The sequence below is a fragment of the Delphinus delphis genome, chromosome 18, assembly GCF_949987515.2.
Source record: "Delphinus delphis chromosome 18, mDelDel1.2, whole genome shotgun sequence".
NCBI lineage: Eukaryota > Metazoa > Chordata > Mammalia > Artiodactyla > Delphinidae > Delphinus > Delphinus delphis.
Window position 1 is genome coordinate 67,377,007 of NC_082700.1, and position 20,723 is coordinate 67,397,729.

The following is a 20,723-nucleotide window of genomic DNA, read 5'->3' on the forward strand; positions in this document are numbered from 1 at the left end:
ATAAAGCATAAATAACACTGTATTAATGGGTTTATAACGTATATAGGTATAACATAATTAAGACAGAAAAGTAGCACAGTGAATGGGGGTGATGTTAAATGGAATTATACTCTTGAAATTTCCTATATTTTAATTGAAGTAATTCAGTATTAACTCTAAACACATTATGTGTGTATTGTAATCCCTAGAGCAAACACAAGAAAAAAATACGAGATATTGCTAACAAAATTCCATTAAACAAATTAAAATGAAATACTAAGAAATATTTGCTCAACACAAAAGGAAGTAAGAAAAGAGGAACAAAAAGCAAATGAGATAGAACCAAACAGCAAAATTCAACTATGTCCAGGTAAGTATATTAAGTGTGAATAGGTAAACACATTAATTAAAAGGCAGAGATTGTCAGACTGGATTTAAAAGTAAGAAAGTGCTATATGGCGTCTACAAGACACACTTTAAACACAGACACAAAAAGGGTTGAAAAAGAATGAAGAAAGATTAATCATGGAAATAGAAATCTGAAATGGCCATATTAATATAAGACAAAATAGATTTCTATATGAGTATTACTCAGAGCAAAGAGGGATTCTTTATTATGATAAAAGGGGCAGTGTATGTGTGCCTAATGACAGCTTCCAAATACACCAACATTTTCCAAATACATGAAGTTAACACAACTATGGACAAGTGGACAAATTCACAATCGCTTTGAGACTAAAAAATACAAGTGTTTATTTTAATTTTTCACCTAATTCAAATCTCACAGTTCTGATTTGATCAATTTTTTTCATATTTCGTTATATTTATAACAACATTTTGCTATCTTCAGCTAAATCAGTGTGATTTTGCTGTTATACAGGTCCATTTTCTATCTTCCTTTTTATCCAGATCTTCAGAAAAGGAATCCTTACTTCCTCGCCTCCAATTCATTATATATTTTTGCCATATTTACTTCCTGTCTCTTTCTTTATTACATATATATATATTTGTTACAGAGAGTGCTGCCCCCGACGCCTCCCCTTCCTTCTTCCCTTATCATCCTGCTGCAGAAGAAACCACATTCCGTGGTTCTGTACTTACTACATGAGTATGTGTCCATAAGCAGTAAATACTAGCATGTTGTGTTTTGAAGTTTTGCAAAAAGATGAATACAATATGTAATACCTTTTTAGAAACATATTAATACATGTACACCGAGTGTATTTAACTGCTGTTTAGTATTTTGTGGGATGAATAAACCACTCTTTAACCATTCCTCTCCTGGGACACTGTTCCCTAGCTGTTACACAGAGCTTTGCAATTGAGAATTTCCTGAAATACACCTTTGGCGGCTCTGCTGGGTATTGTCAAATTGCTCTCCCCAGTGGTCAGGCCACTTTGCCTTCCCTCAGGACTGTGGGAGAATTCTCAGTTCCCCCTCATCCTCACGAAAACTTGAAACCAGGTTTTTCCATTTTTTGCTAATTTTTATTATGTTTAACATTGTTCAGTGAAGATTTGCAGTTCTCTGAAGGCAAGTGAGGATAAACGTCCATTCATGTGCTTGTTGGACATTGGAATTTCCTTTTCTGAAATTGCCTTTTCATCTGCTTTATGAGTTGGGTTGACTGTCTTCTTACAAATGGATAGTTTCTTTATGTTCTGACGCTACCTTTCTTGAGGACAAGAATCCTAAGGACCTTCTCCCAGGCTCTTGTCGTGTTTCCCTTCATTTATGGTAACTTTTGGCCCCCTGTAGCTTTTATTTATTTGTTTGTTTGTTTTTGGCTGCATTGGGTCTTTGTTGCTGTGCACGGGCTTTCTCTAGTTGCGTCGAGCGGGGCTACTCTTCGTTGTGGTGTGCGGGCATGCAGTAGCTTCTCTGGTTGAGGAGCATGGGCTCTAGAACGCAGGCTCAGTAGTTGTGGCGCACGGGCTGAGTTGCTCCACGGCATGTGGGATCTTCCCTGACCAGGGCTCAAACCCGTGTCCCCTGCATTGGCAGGTGGATTCTTATCTACTGCGCCACCAGGGAAGTCCCCCACTGTAGCTTTTAAATTGTAAAGTAGATGAATGTGTGTTTTCTTTTATAGTTTGGGCTTTATGTTTCTTATTTAAAAATCCGTCCTCATCCCAGTGCCAAAAAGATGTTCCTTCTGTATTTTGTGCAGAAAGATTTACAGTTTTATAAATTATATTTGTGTCCTTAATCCATTGGGAATTTATGTGTGGTGTCAGGAAGGGAGAGCTGTTTTGTCTTTATCCTTATGTGTGGCCCGTGTATGTTTTTTCCCGTTTAACGCACCCATTTCTGCTGTGAACCAGGTGCCTTGTACTCGAGTCTTTTTCTCTGCTCTTGCTCTTTACATCGATTTGAGTAGCTCTCCGTAAAGACCACACTGTTTTAATCACTCAGACTTTATAGCATACTTTGAAATCTGATAGGCCTTATTATGTTTCCCAAAAATTATCTTGACTCTTCTGGATCACTTATTCTTTATGTTTAAATCTTTTTATTGTGATACATAACACACACCCAACTGTGCGTCAACTATAAATGTTATGAAGCCAAACAAATCACTATGAAGCGGACGCACCCGCAAAACCCTGTGCAGGTCAGAGCACTGCTGGCCCCCGGAGCCCCGGTGCCCCTCCCTTCTGTGACTGCTCTCCTGGCGCACCGCAGATGGTCATCACCGCCATGCTTCGCTTTATGGTTTTTCCACTTGACTGATCCATTTACAAAGTGGGGTCATAATGTATGCAATCTTTTGGGTCCAGCCTCTTTTTCCCAACATTATGTTTCTAAAAATTTAAACCTTAATATTCCATACAAATTTTAGGATTGTTATTTAAGTTCCAACCAAAAAACCCCAAGAGTCTCTTTGGTATTATATTGAATATATATATTAATATGGTGAAAATTGATGTCTTAACAATTTTGCATCTTCCCATTCGTAGATGTGATGTTATGATATCTTTGTTTATTACTAGAGGTTTTTTTTAATGTCCCTTATTATAGTTTTTTAGTTTTCTATAAAGGCCTTATATATTTTTTATTAAATTTATTCCTAAGTATCTCATTGTTTTCGTTGCTGTTGTCTGCTCGCAGCTCATTGTTTTTCCTTCCTCTAGGCAGTCAGTATTTGATCTCTGGTTACTTTTGTTGACTTAAAGAAAAGCGCACAACATAAGAGTTGTGAGTTTAAGGTTTATTCAGCGTCTTACTGAGGACTGTAGCCTGGGCCATAGCTCTGAGGAACCGCTCCAAAGAAGTAGGGGAGGCGCCAGTATAATAAATTATGAATTTTTTGGCTGTGAAATACATCTAGTCAAGCATACATCTCAGTCAAAGATTACCGCCAATCAGAAAGAGCAGAATCTCAAGTTAATTTTAGTGCTTTTCTTTGTATGTGAAGGTGCAAGAATCTGGAGTCATTGAAATTCTTCCTGAGATATGCATCTAGCCCTCTAGGGGCGTGTTTATCTAAAGCACAGAGTGCCTCATCCGGATTTTTCACCCGGAATTCTCCTCAGGGTGCGCTGTCAGCGTGCGACTGCTGTGGGTTGTGACTTACCCTTATATAATGAGCTACGCTCTTTTGTTCTTTTTTCTTCACACTTTTAAGGATTTCTTTCTCTGTTTCACTATAATGGATCTAGATATAAATTTCATTATGTTATCCACCTTGGGACTATTGCATTTTCAATCTGAGTATCTATATTCTTTATTAATTCTGGAAAACTCAGCTATTATCTGTTGAAATATAGTCCCTTTCTTCCTATATTTCTTCTGTTGTCTTCTTCTGGAAGTTCTGTGAGACATACACGGAAGGCCTCTCTGTCTGTATGAAGTCCACATGTGTAGAGCCCCCGGCCTCCGCTGTTGGCCTGCTCTGCCCGCTCCAGAGCCTCATTGATGCAGGCCCTGCAGAGCTTTTACCTTCTCCCCGTAGAGAAGGGAGAGGGTAGATGGGGGCTCTGCTGGGTGAGGGGAGGCATTGGAGTTGCTTCTTGCACAGAGTTCTGTGACCTTCCACTTCACTCCCACCTTCACAGTACCTGGTGCCTCTAATCCCTGAGTCCGTGGCGGGGGGTGGGGGCGGTGGGTGGGACCCTCTCCCTCGTTTGGATTTACCCTTCTCATATGCTAAGTATTTCTAACTACTCAATGTGTTTTCCATTTTGTTAGTGTGGTTGAGGATTACAGATGCTTTCTAGTTTCAGTGAATGTGAAGTTTGTTTCTGTTTTTGTTTTCTTAGTTGTTTTGTACCATTTTTGAGAGAAGTAGCATAGAAATTATTTGAAACCAAAAGTCCTTTTCCATTCACTCTTCAACCTCCTCCAGTGTGTCTTTTGCTCCTACCACTGCACCAAAACGGTTCTTAATGTTGCCAAATCCAACAGTCATCTTCTTCCTCTCTCTGTCTTACTTGAACTCTGGGCTACGTTAGACATAGCTGACTATTCCCATCTTAAAACACTGTTCTCTTAGCTTCAGTGGTACTAAACTCTCCTAGTTTTCCTTCTTCTCACTGGCAGCCCCTTCTCAGATTTCTTTACTGGCTTCTCCTACTCTGTCCATCCACAAAATGCTGGTGTACCCTGGGTTCAGTCCTAAGTCCTCTTCTTTCCTCTGTAATAACGTCCCCCGCCCTCATTATCTCCTGTAGTCCTGTTGCTTTAAACACAGTCTTATACCACTGACTCCCAAATCTTTATCTCTGCAAACTTTTCTCTTGAGTTCCAGATTTTTATATCCAACAACCCTCTTGATAGCTCCACTAAGATTTCTAATGGATACTCCCAAGCTCATTCCTGCATTGCACTCACTGTTTTCTCTGCCTGAAACGTTCTTCCTCCAGTTCATCAAATCACTGACACCTCACTATCCTTAAGAACTCTGCTCAAGTGTCACTTCCACCCGACCTAAAGAAGGTCCTTGCTCCAAGTCACCTTATTTTATTTCCTTCATAGATCTTGTCTGGAATTGTTTTGTGTGTTTGCTTGTTTACTGTCCAATCTCTGTATTGATTACGATTACCTCTGTAAGAGTAGGGCTTTATTTATCTTGTCTTCTGCTATACTTTAAGTGCCTAGAACAACACCTGGTATATAGCAGATGCTCAATAAATTTTTGCCTAATTAGTTAATTTAAGTTTTATTAGTAAAACATTAAAGTGTACTTTTCTCTTGTTAGACAGAAATTTGTCAAATATGTTCTAATTTGGTGTGAATAACTTATCCTAAGAATCAAATTCACAAAATTAAAGATTTGTCTTTAACAAAGGAATAGCCATTCTCATTTTTACCTAGGAAACCATAGAGACTCCTGAGACTTCTCTTACCATATAAATTGCCTTAAAGATGAAAAATAGCCTTATTCGTAAACAGAATTGTTAATTGCTAACTATTGGCAAGGATTTTAAAATCTAGGAAAAATACTTGCAAATTTTATTAAAACAACTGTATACATTTTAGGTAGTCTTTATTTTCTGATAAATGTATTGTATTTACATATTTGATATTGATGCTGGGTCACATCATCGAATATCAAAGTTGTTTTCTCTCAGTATCTCTCTCTGATGGCCATCTGCCAATAAGAATAACCACAGAGTTAGTACAGTGTGAAAGTGTTTTGATAATCAAATATTTCATGGCTTTTTTTCAAAAGACAACATTGTTTTTTTAAATATTGTACCAGTACTTTGAGTGTTAAATAGTTAGGATTTTGCTGTCTCTTCTAACTTAATAAAAACACATTTGTTTACCGAGTAAATTCATTTTTTTGTTGGTTTGTGCTGCTTAGTATCCTGCAACCTGGTAGGAGTTCTGGTTGTCACCTAACACTACAACAGTGAAGGAAAACACCATCTGAAGTGTTTTGCGGTTATTGATTTCTATGTTAAATATGTTCTTTAACATTTTATGACATTTCAACAATCCAGTTGAACGCTTTTTCTTTTAGATTTCCGGGCTCTGCTACAACAGCAAAATGTTGCAAGTTCATGAGGTGCTCTGCGTCCCCAGCTGGATGGCAAAGTTCTGTTCTTGGACACTTGAGCCCATCTTCTCATCTTCAGAACCCACCAGCGAGGCCAGAATCGGGATGGGGGCCACGGTAGACATTCAGAGACAGCAGAGGATGGAGCTGCTGGACCGGCAGCTGATGCTGTCACAGTTTGCACAAGTGAGGCGGCAAAGACAGCAGCAGGTAAACAATAACCACAATGGAAAATTCAGAAATACTCAGGGGCCTGCGTAAACTTCTCCTTTGAGACTCTATGTGTGGTAGAGTCTGCATTTCATTCCTGTGCATTGTATCATAGATACCTTGACATGTTTCCAAGTGGAATGTAGGTCTCTGATAGTGGCTATTGTTAGTGTTTTCTTTTTAAGGTAAAAAAAGTAACTTGCAGCTGAAAGACTGGTCAGACTGGACATTCTTGCTCCACTTCTATTAGATAAGCATGATTTCTTAGAGAAACACCAAGCATAGTTAACAAGACGGGATATTTATCTGTTTTTATCATCTTGTAAAAGCCACAGTGTCTTCCTGTTAAAATGCTTATTATTGTGTGCTCCGGACTGAAGAGCAAATGTCAAACTTCTTGATTTTCCTTGGTTGCAATGGAGAATATGAAGGTAAGAAAATTTTCAAGGGAACAACCAACAAGTAGATCAGATAAATTCTCTGTTTTCTTAGCCTTGTCGTTAATCGTCAGGAAATACTGAGCATTTATCCACAAAAACTGCTCTATCCAAGCAATCCAACACCACACTGGTCTTCCCAGGGTTACTCTGCGTCAGGCTGAAACCTCATACCTGGTCCTTCTTTGGCACTTCTGTGATCCAGTGCATTGGGTTCCTCGTTTCTTGTCTCCATCCCCTTTACCCTCTGGGGTATGAGAGAGAGTTCTGTTCTCTCCTGCCATCTCCCGATCTCCTGCCTGCATTGCGTGTGAGAAGTAGGTCTTCATCGCGTGTGGTCTGGAAAGTGAAATCAGATGTGATGTCCCTGGACGTCAGTGGAGAGGTGGGTCCCAGAGTTTCTATCTGGGGTGGGAAGAAGGGGGCCCCTTATCAATGGGCCGAGTCTGCAGGTAAAAGAGAGAAGTGAAGGCTATTCCCTACAGGTGTATTTGAATTTGAGGTGACTCTGGAACATACAATAAAGGTGCCCCTGATGTAGTTGAACATGGAGGACAGACATCACTCTTGGAGAGGTCAGAGCCGTAGGTGCAGATCATGGATTAAGTGTGTAGGGTTGGGAGGTGAGTCCTGTAGGAGAATCACATCCAGGATGAATGTAGGCTATAGGCTAAGCCTGCATTTAGCAGGAGGAAGAGGTAGATTCTTTGAGGAAACAGAGGAAATAATGAAAAGTATGAGAACTCAGAACAGCCGGTGTCCAAAAAACTGAGTAATAATGAGTATAAATATTTTCTGATAGAATGGACAGAGCTATGAGGGAGAGAAAGAAGTAGTGTATGATCCTGAGGTTTCTGGCTTAGCCAAGGAGAGAGATCAATGACAGCACCATCCCACCAACATCAGAAGAGCAGGCGATGGGAAATACATTGACTGAGGTACCTTCAGGCTACCTGGGGGGAGATTCCCTGGTAGATAGCTGTGGTCTTGTGCTCATGAGCAAAATGAGAGGTTGTGTTTCTGAGGTTGGTGTCCCCAGGCAGACTCTTGTGTGTGAAGTGAATCGGAGAATGCCGTCAGGATGAGCATCTTTGGGCGGGGGGGGGTGAAGGGCAGAGGGAGACTTCGAGCCCCAGTCACAAAGAAGGCCCGAGCTAAGCTTAAGGTGCCCAAGCCCCGGAGTTGCGAGAGACCTTCCGAGTCGTCCCAGATTCAGAAAGGTGTTAGCGCAGATTGCAGGCGCCTCTCCCCAGATGCACGCCATCCACAGAGCAGATGTTACTTGAGAACCATCAGGTGCCCGCCCCCCGGCAGCAGGAAGATGGAGCACTGGTCCTGAAGGAGGGGGAGGATCTGGGTCACAGACCCGTCCAGAGCATCCGCCCCTCGTGCTGCTTGGATCTTCTTGTTTTACTTAAGTTCTCGGAGCAACACCTCCAAGATTGCAGTGGTGCTTTTTTCCCAGGAGAAACCTTCAAGAGGAAGGTCAGCAGGACAGACTGCATCCCCTTCTGCTGAAGCCGGTCTCGAGGATACACTGATGACCATCTCCATCGTCTGTTGTCCACTTGAGAGTCCCCACCCTTGGCTGGAAGGCTTACATGATGAAGCGACACATGCTGTCATCCCTGTGGGGTCTGGGTCCCCGGTCCCCAAGCACTTCCCAGCTGTGGCTGCTGCACTTGTCTGTTTACTGTAGAAACTGGGTGAGGAAGTACAAGAGATGCCCTCGCAGATCACCCGAGTGCCGCCCATGATCTTCCCTCCCCTTTTTGTGCCCGTGGCCGTAGCTTTTCCTGGTGGTCAGGATTAATTACTCCTGCCGGGATAATGACTCCTTTCCGTGCCTGCCGGTCTTTTTGGCACAAGAGCCCAAACTGGGCAACAGCTGTAACTTAAGATGTAACGGTATTCTTGCTTCGTCCCCGATGGAAGCGTTCCCTTCCTGTGAGCCGAGCTCTGTAAACCACGGAATCCAGAGTTGTGGAACAGGAAGCCCAGATTCCCCAAGTGGGTCACCTTGAGGGAGGATAGTCAGGGCAACTTCTCTTTCCATCCCTTGTTTACAAGAGCCGTGTGTTCCGCCTACTGGGGACACAGCACCCGTGTGAAGGTGGTTGATTTAGGGTCTGTACTGCACACTAGAGCCTCAAGCGCTGTCCTTGGCGGGTACCATCTCCAGGTTGGCGTCTCACTCCCACCTTCACCTGGCTACCCATTGGTCTGGCAAGCTGGTAGCGCCTGGGTCGTGCTGTGTGAGGGTCAGTGTATCCCGTGGTCTTGGCACTGCCGCGCCCTCTTTGCTAGAAGCGGGCCTTGTGGTCTGATGTGATGTCATCTGGAACCCTGGTCGGTACCTCATGCCCTCTGTCAACCCACAGAGGTGGTGCTTAGCGACAGAAAGGGCAGGCAGCCCCATAACCAGAAAAGGTGTCAGTTCCAGGTAAAATGAATTGCTGCCTGTGATAGTCAACGCAGGTCGCCCGAACAGAGTACCACGGACTGGGCAGCTTCAGTAACAAACTTTTCCTCATTGTTCTAGAGGCTAGAAGTCCAAGATCAGGATACCGTCAGGGTTGGTTTCTAGTGAGGACTGTCCTTGGCTCGCAGGCAACCGCCTTCTTGCTGTGTCCTCACATGGCCTTTTCTTGGCGCCTGCGTGTTCCTGGTGGCCCTTCTTATAAGGACACCAGTCCCATTGGATTAGGGAGGGCCCCATCTTTATGACCTCATCTAACCTTAATTACCTGTTTAAAGTCCCTGTCTCCAAATACGGTCACATTGGGGGTTAGGGACTTCAGCCTGTGAGTTTTTGGGGGCATGTTTCAGTCCGTAACGGTGCCCCTTCCAGACTGAAAAGGGCCCAATATAGTCTACCTGGCTCTATGACTGTTGGTTCTCCTTGATGGGTGGTGGCATACGTATCAGGGCTCAGCACTGCTCTCTGTTACCCTGGAAGCTAAGTCCACATCAGTGAGTGGGGCCCATGCACAGTGGGGCTCCTTCCCGGCCATCTTGGCTGCTCTGTTCACCTGCCAGCCCTGGGATGGCCGGTGACAGAGGCTGGCTGACGTCAGTCTGCCAAGTCATCCTGTCTCTCTCTTCTGTGCTGGATGTTCACGGTAAACACTGGAACCTAGATGTCACGCTTCATGCCTGTTCCTTGGCTGGACCCACATGACTCTTCCCAGGCCTCCTTGTCCCCTACCTTCCCATCCCCTGACCACCTAACCAAGTCATTCACCACGTCCAATGAGTCCCTAGGTGTTATTTACCTCAGGCCACCTCTCTTTCCATGCAAAGCGGGCGACCAAATGCACTGCCCAAGCTCTACCCATTGGGAGCATTAGTCCCCGTCACTGTTCTTCAAGGTGACCCCTGAGTGGAGCTGTAGTGCAGCCACGGTCTCTTTTCAGCTTTCAGTTGTGTACCAAGCCAACCCATCCATGAACCCAATTTGGCCATTTTCCTCCTTGTCACTTGGTGGTTAGGGACCCACCCCCATGTAGCAGGAGGTGTGAACTGGAGAAGAGGTTTTTATGCAACAGAGGTTATCAACATGGTGGTCTTGGTGGACCTGCTTGTGCAGCTCGCCTGCCCCCCGCCCTGCTCGTGCTGACCCTGGATACACCACTTACGTCGGACGATGGCTTTCTTTGGTCGCAGCTGACCACAGAACTTGGTAGGTCTCACACTTCTGACCATGCGCTCACTCTGTACCCGTGGTCAGGCACTTCCCGTCCCCCAGGGTCCAGCAGCAGTGTTTCGAAAGTGTGTAATTCTCTGCTGTGTATGTGTGCCCGTGCTCCAGTGCCCTGGACGTCCGCATCATGGTGGTCCTCTGTGGCTCACTGCAGACTCCACCCGGTGTCTTCCTCACCACAGATACTTTGAATATCATAGTATCTGCCGGGTTGCACAGCCCAAGCATCCATGACCGAACCAGACCAAAATCCCCGCCCTCTTGGAGAGGGCCTTCCAGCCGGGCAGCTGTGAAGTGACGTCCTTTGGTCTGTGGCTCTCCCCGCCGCGTGGCAGGCTCTTCCACTTTCCGAGGTCAGTCTTGCCCACAGTTCCGAATCCCAGCCCCTGGGCTCTTGCCGCAGACTTCTCATCGTGCTGGAGAGAAGAGCGTGTGGTTCTTTAGTCCGGGGCTTACTCAGCGCCCTCCTCATTTCTTCCCAGCGTCGGCCTCGAGAAACACAGCTGTCTCCTCCATGTCCCCTGAGGCTTGGGGATGCCGGTCTGCCCAGAGACACACAGCTGCCGGCAGGGCTGCAGACTAGGGGCCCAGATGTGTCCGATTCCAGGGCCTCTGTGTGTGTGTGTGTTGTTGTTGGTTTTTTTCCTTTCCTTTTTTACTTCGGCTGTCAGGACACTCAATGCCAAGTTTAGTGTTCAATCAAAGTTAGAACTTGTGCTTCCATCTTCTATGTTTTTAAAATACCTTTTTTGATTGTTTTAGTGTCCTTGTATCTTACTGTAGGCCTTCTCAAATTCTGTTATTGCATTTAAGATAAGTCTGTCACTTGTTAACAAACTGGGTTTTCAAATGTTTTTCATAGAACCCAGAATTTATTTGGTCAAAAAACCAATCACTTCCTAGTTACTGTACATTAGATTGATCTGTTTGCAGTTTTTAATTGCAAGCACTCCAGAATAACGCCGAAGTCTTGTTTGAGTGTAATTCCCTTGCGCGTCTTTTGCCTGCTTCTGTCTCGCCGCCAGGCAGCTGCTGCTTTGTGCTCGCTGTCGCCTACCCGCCTGTGCTCCGCACTTGGCTCTGCGGTCGCAGTCAGCCAGTGGTCATTATTGAGACAGTGACCAAGACTGGTGGGGACTCGGTTGGCACCTAAGAAGTGAAAAACCTGTCTTTTCCCTTAATGACTTTGTGATCAACGTCAGGGAGCTCAGCAGATACACTTGAATTAGAGAAATATCCAAGAACGATGAAATATAGACCAGAGTGCGCGGGGCAGTAAGACACCCAGGAAGGCGCCACTGGGGGTCCTGTTACTGTGAGAGGAGGTTTCAGGGGCTAGAAGGATGGGCAGGATGTGGCGCGGGTGGAGAGGATGAGGCAGGTCATCCCAGAGGAGAGGACCAGCCAGAGGGAGGGAGGCGTGGAGGTGATAAGGAGGCCTGAAAGGGGAAGGCCTCGAGGAGACATGGGGGGCTGAGGTGGTAGGGTACCTAGTGACAGAGAGAAGTAACACAGCGACTGTAATCGAGGGAGGTGTTTTTCAACCCGACGGCAGAGTTGGATTTTGACATTGGAGGCTGTCAAAAGTGGTTTAGTCAGTTGTAAAGGTAGGACAGGTATCTCAGAGAAATTCCTTTCATTGCAGCATGTGAGATGGGTGGAGAAAGGAGAGACCATGGAGGAAAAGACCAACAGGAGATTTTAGAAATCCAGCGCTCTGCTCTGTGAATGCCTGGCCGGGATAATGGCCAGCTCCTCACTGGGCTCCTAACCGGCATTGTCCGCTGAGGTCCAGCCCGCTGATCTCTCCCCCTGCACACTCGCAGTCCATGGCTCTCCCCTCTGTGCTAAGCTCATGGCTCCCAGACTTAGACCTATGGTCTAGACCTCCTCTCTCCTGGGCTCCAGACCTAAATATCCTACTGCCTGCCGGGCATCTCCACTTGAGTGCCCCACAGGCACCGGAAATTTACCCTTGCTTTGCTAAATTGGCTTCTCTGTCTCACTCCCTCCCGGATGGAAAGCACCATCGTCCACCCAGGGGCCCAAACCAGAACACTGTGGCTTCCCCTTGGACTCTTCCCTCCTGCATCCGTGTCCCTCGTGTCGCCTCCCTCACCTGCACCCCAGAGAGTCTACCTTCTCGCTGTAAACCCACCACTCCCTCTCTCTTCATCCCCCTGCCTTAGTTCAGGCCACCGATGTCACTCACCTAATAAAAGCTTGTCACAACTGCCCCCCTCTCCCGGCCCTGCCCCACACTCCAGCCCCCAGGGCGAGCTCTGTGAAGACACAAACCTGATTGTCTCACTCCCACCAAAGTCCTTCCGAGGCCCTCCTGAGCCTACAAGGCAGTTCTGCTGGCTACACAAGGCCCCTGCCTGCTTTTTAGCCCCTGCCTTCCCCCGGCCCCCAGCAGCCTCGGGCTAATCACTCCGAACTGTTCACAGTTCATCTCAGCCCCGTGTTGTTTCTCACTTCTTGCCTCTTCATCTACCCTTCCCTCTGCCAACAACAAACTTCCCCTGTACCGACTTCCCCGCTGCACCCCATCTCACCCACACACGGTCTCTGCTTGCCCAACTCTTGCTCACTCTTGAGTAAACTTTCTGAAATCCCCTCCTCCAGCCTCCCGGGCAGCACTGACCCTCTGTCTGTCCTTAGAGCCTCTGGCGTCTTTCCTGACCTTGCCAGTCCCGCCCCTCACCATTGACTCACGTCCCATCTGTGCCCGAGGTGTGTCTTGGGGTGGGGGTGGGGCTTTTCCATTGTGTCTCTAATGTGTGAATAATGCCTGGCATGTGGTAGGCACCCATACATTTGGAGAATTAGTGACTCGATATGTACATAATAAATATTTACAGAATTTCTTAATGTACTGAGCCCAGCTGAATACAGGTGGGTAGTCCTGGCTGGAAACTATACAGCTATCCTCTGAGAGGACAAACCACTAAAGACAGCCCGAGACCCATGTTCAGGGAGAGCAGAGAGGAGGAAGAAAGGAATTCCAGGGGGCGGGGAGGGATCCGGGAGAGTTCAGTAGCACAGCAGCCGGGAGAGGAGTGTTTCAGGAAGAGTGGGAGAGGGGGTGCTCAACAGATTCAGAGGCTACCCTCCCACCCCCCAAAAAAGGCCAGGCAGAGACAATGACGAGGAGAAGATCACAAGAGTCAGCAAGAGTTGGCTCGCTCTTGAAAGGAGTTTCAGCGGGAACGCACGCACCACGTTAAGAAGTAGTGCAGGGTTTGGAAGCAGAGGAAGGGCAAGCATCACTTGTGCCCTGACCAGCCAGCCTCATCCTAGGACATTGCCACGGGAGTCACATCTTGGTTCTTGAAAGTGAACTCTGACGTTGCACTTCTGAAGCACTTGTAACGTGCTCTGCAGCGAATACACCTCCATGGCTCTAAAGGGCAGTGAGCAGTGTGATGGCTCTGCAGACCTTGCTTCATCTGCAGCTTACAGGGTCAGTGCACAGTGTCCTGAAGTTCATCATCAGGCCCAGTGACATGACCTTTCTGGACACTTCCACGGTGGTCACTACGCAGAAACTTTCGGCTCGTTGGCTTATGGACTCACTGTGATGAGGGCTGAGTGGACGACATAATAACGCGCGGTCCCTTGCTTCCAGCTCTCGTCTCCCCCCACGGCAGAGCTCTCCCACTCTTCTGTACATTGATGTGGCGGCGGCGTGCCAGTCACATGTTGAGTCTACTCCCACCAGCTTCTTGCTCTCAGGTTCGCTCCCCGCCCCCAGTAGGGGTGCTGGCTCCATGGTCGGTGACGTTGCCGAGTCATTTTGGTACCAGCAGCTGCGGAGCATTTTCCACTGCTGGGACCGTTACATAACTTTTCATGGGTTCGTGCTTTATTCATTCACCGAGTAGCATTTGAATTCTTGAAGGACAGGAGCTGTGTGCTCCACTTATTTGTGCCTCTCTTGGTTCCACTGCAGTGTGCAGCCGTGAGGGAGAAAATGGCGCTGCCCTGGCTTCAGGAAGCCTGCAGCCCCTGGGGGAAGAGAGATGAGTCAAGGCGAAGTGCTAGGTTTCTATTGGAGTTTGCGCCAGCAAAAGAGTCCTGGTTCTCCCTGAGGGACTCAGCAAAGCCCTGTGTGGTTGAGGGGAATCTGGAAGAGACCAGCACTCGGGCAGGCATTTCAGGCCTAGAGAACGTGTGAGAAAAAGCACAAGGGCTTGAGACAGCTGTGGGAACACAAGTGATTGCATTTGCCTAAGTTCAGGGCTCCCCTAAGGAGGAAGCAGTGAAAGAGAGGCTGGGGAGAAAGCCGAGGCTAGGACATTCGGGGGTCTTGGGGGTGCTACACTGAGGGGTGTTTTTTCTTTCGTCCTGCTAGAAGTTGTGAGTCAGTGAAGGCTTTAGGCAGAAGAGTAAGTTAGATTTGTCTTTAATAAAGATTACTTTGGGGACTCCCCTGGTGGCGCCCAGGTTCCATCCCTGGTCAGGGAACTAGATCCCACATGCATGCCACAACTAAGAGTTTGCATGCCACAACTAAGGAGCCCGCCTGCTGCAACTAAGAGCCAACGCGACCAAATAAATAAATAAGACTACTTTGGCCATGACATGAATACCCTTGAGAAAGCTGATACTGGAGGAAGAAGACCAGTCGGGAGATGGTGAGGATTCTCTGAGTTCTGGTGGTGAGGCAGCGTGTCCTCACTGCATGAGACTACATGGCCACAGTCAAGCTCTGCGAGCCTCTGTGCGTTCACACCTCTAGAACAGTCACTGAAATGCCCTGTAATGATGAACATTTGAACAGCAGGGTTGCTGCAGGAGTCTCTGCAGCTTCTTAGCATGGATTCCCCTTTTTGCTGGTCATGATGCCATCACGATAGAAAAGCAGAATATAAATGAAAAGGGGAAGAAATTTGCAGTTAAGGAATCAACACTGGGTTGACGGGGAGATCTGTGCACAGTCTATCTAATAGGGTTGTCATGAGGATAAAATAATTTATGCAAAATTACTTGATATACCAGAAAGATCTGTCAAATATTAGTTATTCTGATTGCATTGGGATCTGTTTTTGGGCTCTCAGGAAGTTTGAGAGAGAGTCCTGATTTAGGAGCTAATTGGATAGTTACTACTCTTTAAAACTTGTAACCTTTAGAACAAGGGTCAGTAGGCTATGGCCCATGGGCCAAACCCGATGCTAAGAATGGTTTTTACATTTTTAGTGGCTCTGTAAGCACCTACATAATATCTTTGATTTTGCCTATTGGTCTTCAAAACCTAAAACATTTACTACCTGCCCTTTTACAGAAGAACTTTGCCCACCCCCTGCTCTAGAAGATTATGCAGCCAGCAGCTTTCCAAGCAGCTCTGTTTCCCGGGAAGTCTGTATTCTCTGAGATGTGATCGTCTGTTACTTGTATGACCCCTATTCTCTCTGTTGGCTGGTGGTGGTAATGCCATCACATACCACAACATAAACTTGGTGATAAGACTTTCTAAGGTATTTCTGTAAAATGTCCATTTACTCTAGAAGTAGAATTACCGTGAAGCCCACTAAGAACGCATCATGCTTGATATGAGCCAAGTGGGAATTTTGTCAACAAAGCAGTGAAGTCGTTTGTACTCGTTTTTTTCATTAGGTCTTCACTTCCTCCGGCTGCCCGTGTTTCCTGATTGATTATCACCTCTGTTAACAATAACGAGCAGCTTATTTGACCTGCAGGGAGAGAAGATGTTGATGCCTACAGCAGCTCACCATTATTCACACATGCACTTCAGTTATTTTCTCAGTATTTGGTTGAATGGTTAGCTAAGTTTCTAAGCGAGGGTGAGGTGTATTCTCTCACCCTCACTTAGAAACATTTTGCGGCTGTGAAAATTTTCTCTTTATCCACCCCAGCAATCGTTGTTAGGTAACATCTAACATATACATTATTATGAGTCACATCCCCCTTGCAAATGATGTGAGTTCCTTTTATTAATCAAGGATTTTTAATTTAGTAAAATATTTTTAGTGTATTGAAAGTTCTCTCAGGTTCTCTTTTTTTTTTTAAGTTTTTTAATAACTTTATTGAGATCGAATTCACATGCCATATAGTTCACCTCCTTAAAGAGTACAGCTCAGCTGTGACAGGGCGAGAGAGAGTCATGGGCATATACACAGTAACAAATGCAGTAAGGTAGATAGCTAGTGGGAAGCAGCCGCATGGCACAGGGATATTGGCTCGGTGCTTTGTGACAGCCTGGAGGGGTGGGATGGGGAGGGTGGGAGGGAGGGAGACGCAACAGGGAAGACATATGGGAACATATGTTTATGTATGACTGATTCACTTTGTTATAAAGCAGAAACTAACACACCATTGTAAAGCAATTATACCCCAATAAAGATGTTAAAAAAAAAAAAAAGAGTACAGCTCAGGGAATTCCCTGGTGGTCCAGTGGTTAGGGCTCCACACTGTCACTGCCAGGGCCTAGGTTCGATCCCTGGTCGGGGAACTAAGATCCTGCAAGCTGCATGGCGTGGCCAAAAAAGAGAGTACAATTCAGTGGATTTTAGTGTACTCACAGAGTTATCCCACCATCACCACACTGAATTTTAGAACACTGGTATTACCTCAAAAAGAGACTCTTCCCATTAGCAGTCAATCCCCAGTCCTACCACCCACCTCGCCCTGAGCAACCACGCATCTATCTTCTGACTCTCTAGATTGGCCTATTCTGGACATTGAATCTAATCATATACTTTTGGGTCCTTTGTGACGGGTGTCTTTCACATGGCCTCATGTTTTTGAGGTTTGTCCATGTGGCAGCATGTCTGATTGTCCTTCCTCCTGGCAGGTGCCACCCCACGGAACCAGTGTCCATCAGCGCCCCTGCATCTGGTCTCTGAGGAAGCTGCTTACTCACCTCTTAGTTTCCATGAGCATCCTTTCCACAAGATTTATTTAGTGTTCAGCCAGGCTCTGGGGAGCAGACAAGACAGCACAATCTTTCCTCTCCCTGAGCTGAGAGTAGGAAGAGGCAGTTACAGCAAAATGTCACAAGTCCTCTTCTAGGAGAAGCCCCTTGCCCAGCCATGGAGGGTCAAGAAAGTGTGTCTGGAGTGGAGCCCTGAAAACTGTATACCTAAACCTGTGAGTGTGTGTGTGTGTGTGTGTGTGTGTGTGTGTAGCAAAGGAGTCCACCTTGAATCCAAAGGGAGCACGTGTGTGTGTGTGTGTGTGTGTGTGTGTGTGTAGCAAAGGAGTCCACCTTGAATCCAAAGGGAGCACGTTCTCAGCCAAGATGAACCCAAGCAGCCTTGAAGACAGCACACGGGCCTGTGGCATGCTTCTCAGCACTTTTCCTTTTTAGCTTTGCTCTTTCACGTTTTGGTGCAATTTGATTTAAAAACCATCCTTTTCAAGTTGCTGTGCTGCCTTGTCAACAAAGCAATCTAATCAGTTAGAGTTAGTTCTTTTATGACTTTTTTCTTTTGTGAGTGTGAAGTGTATAGTATCAGGTGCGGAGTAAGTTACTAGTGCTTGGTTGATAAAAATCTGCAAATTAAATGAAAATTAGGTGCAAGAACTCTATTTTCAAGTGAAATTAAAGCTAAGCTGTTTATCTCAATCTGTACCTCCTTGCAGAAACTACTGTTATGTATTTGGTGCTCTTGTAGTTGGTCATACTGACCTTTTTGACAAAATTCAGAACAGAAAGATAGGATCAATATAAATTCTAATCCCTTTCCAAGGCTGACTCATTAAGTGACCTCGAGAAAATCATTTCTATTTTCCATTCTGCCTTGGTGTTCATGAGAAGGGAGAGTGTGGTACAATCTCATGGTACTTAAGGAAACAAGTAAACGATGATGACATACCTGGTATTTTGGAGAGATAGAAGTTATCAGCAATCCTAATTCTTTTCATAATTTTTTATTTTTTATCACTTATTAATCACTTTTTAAAACCATGAATGAATTTAGAGATGTACCTTGAAGCAGACATAATGTCAAACAGGGGAATATTAGAAAAATTGTCCCTATAATCATTTTGTAAATTTTTCCTCCTCAAAAAAAGTCATCCCTGTGGGTTTTAAAACCAGAATACGGGGCTTCCCTGGCGGTGCAGTGGTTGAGAGTCCGCCTGCCGATGCAGGGGACACAGGTTCGTGCCCCGGTCCGGGAAGATCCCACATGCCGCGGAGCGGCTGGGCCTGGGAGCCATGGCCACTGGGCCTGCGCATCCGGAGCCTGTGCTCCGCAACAGGAGAGGCCACAACAGTGAGGGGCCCGCGTACCGCAAAAACCAGAATACGATTCCAGCGCAGGACAGACCCCTGGACCACCTGTGAGTGTCTCAGCAAGAACCCTTCTGATCATCTCAAGAAGCCTTGAATTTCATGGAACCCACCCCAGCTTCAGACCCTGCAGTCTTTCGCTGTGGGTGACAGATGTGGCTTTGTGAAGAAAGCAGGAGTACAGGAATTTCCGGACTCATGAGTCATGATCTCCTGTCCGAGATTTAGAGCACAGATTAGCGATACCAAGATTTTTTTTTAAATCATACTTTTTTAAGTGATGGTGGTGTATGCACCCTGGTTGTGCCTGGATTCCCAGGGTGGAGTGAGGGGTGCAGGTGCAGGTTTCATTGATAGTTCAGAACGTGGGCTTTGGGCTGTGAGAGACCACTGTGAGAGTTAGCACTTCATTTCCACAAATCCACATTCCTCATTCGTAAACTGTCCATCGCTGCCGTCTAGTAGGGGTGGTTGCTCAAGGATCCTTGATCATTAGAGATGCTCGTTAGAGCTCCTTGATCAGTGCAGGTAACACTCATAAGCAGTACTGGAGGCTATAAAATGGAGGGTGTCTAGACCAGTGTCTGTCTGGGCATCCCTCCTGCAACAGCTCTGGCAGGAGGCCACTGGGCTTCTGCTGCAACAGTGAAGGTCTCTTTTTGAGAGAGAACTGCTTGACTTTCAAGACATTCTTTAATATACTGATTAGGAGGAAGCAACTAATAATTATTAGTTTAAGGACCATCTAGTCCAGTTTTCTGTTTTACAGATGAGGAAACCTAGACTCAGTGTTACATTCTCTTAGATTGGCAACTTGACCTAGTTCTGTAGAAATTCAGCGGACAGGGAGACCAGTAAGGATTTGGATTGTCAAGAAAGAAGCCAGTTAGAGGCACAAAACAAGAACTGGGCTGTGTACAAACCTGTAGGGCGGCAGATGGTCGTAGGGGACAGGGGAGGGCATTTTAGGTAACAGACACGATTGGAGCAAATGTGGTCTGAATAAGTGAGGGACACAGTCAGTGGAAGGAATATGCAGGGAAGAGGTAAGAAGTAGTTAGGGTGAGGCTGGTTTTGGAGGACGTTCAAAACAGGACAGAATAATCTAGATGTGATGCAGTAAGATTTTCAGTTGAGACAGTGGTGTTGTGAAAGGCCTTGGTGGGGTAACTCACGCACAACTCACCCGCCATGGTGTGCAGGTTGGATGGAGACAATACAGGCACACCTTGGAGACAGGGCAGGTTTGGTTCCAGACCACCGCATTAAAGCAAGTATTGCGATGAAGTGAGTCCCACGAATTTTTTGGTTTCCCAGTGCATTGTAAAAGTTATGTTTACACTACACTGTAGTCTATTAAGTGTGCAATAGCATTATATCTTTAAAAATGTGTATACTTTAATCAAAAAATACAGTATTGCTAAAAAATGCTAACCATCCTCTGAGCCTTCAAGGAGTCATAATCTTTATGCTGGTGGAGGGTCTCGCCTCGATGCTGACGGCCGCCGACTGATCAGGGCAGTGGGTGCTGAAGGTTGAGGTGGCTGTGCAATTTCTTAAAATAAGCCCCCAGTGTTGCTATCACCCCCAAACAATTACAGCAGTAACGTCAGAGATCACTATCGCAGATCACCCTAACAAATGCAATAGAAATAAAGAAGCTTGAAGTATTGCGAGAATTACCAGAATGTGACACAGAGACACAAAGTGAGCAAATGCTGTTAGAAAAATGTCACCAATAGACCTGCTCAGTGCAGCATTGCCAGAAACCTTCCATTTGTAACAAATGCAGTTATCTAGGAAGCACCGTAAACCAAGGCCTGTATTAGTGGCAGTGAGGTCATCTAAGAGGCTGTTGGCTTAATCTCAGAGGGGGACGACAAAGACTTAAACAGACTCCCTTGAAGGAAAAATCAGTGGTACTTGAGAACTGGCCGGATTTGATTTATCAGGGAGGGAGTTGAGTCCAAAAGAGTCCCCGGGCTTTCAGGCAGTGCTGTCCACCCTGGCCCAATGTTGGTTGAAGGACGAGTAAGGGAGTGAGAGGTGATCGCTGAAGGGCGAAAATGAGTGACAACTCTGAGGGAGGAGATGTAAAAAGAGAGGGGAAATCCTGAGTAATTCCCAGT

The 20,723-nt window shown here is 46.0% G+C and overlaps 1 protein-coding gene across 2 annotated transcripts in view; it reads left to right on the forward strand.

Moving 5' to 3' along the window:
- UBAC2 (UBA domain containing 2) overlaps positions 1–20,723 on the forward strand; it is a 152,632-nt gene that overhangs the window by 108,434 nt on the left and 23,475 nt on the right. For both annotated transcript variants that reach the window (XM_059995767.1, XM_059995768.1), the window contains one exon: positions 5,949–6,194. In XM_059995767.1, the coding sequence (XP_059851750.1) occupies positions 5,949–6,194 (246 nt within the window). The remainder of the gene's footprint in view (positions 1–5,948; positions 6,195–20,723) is intronic.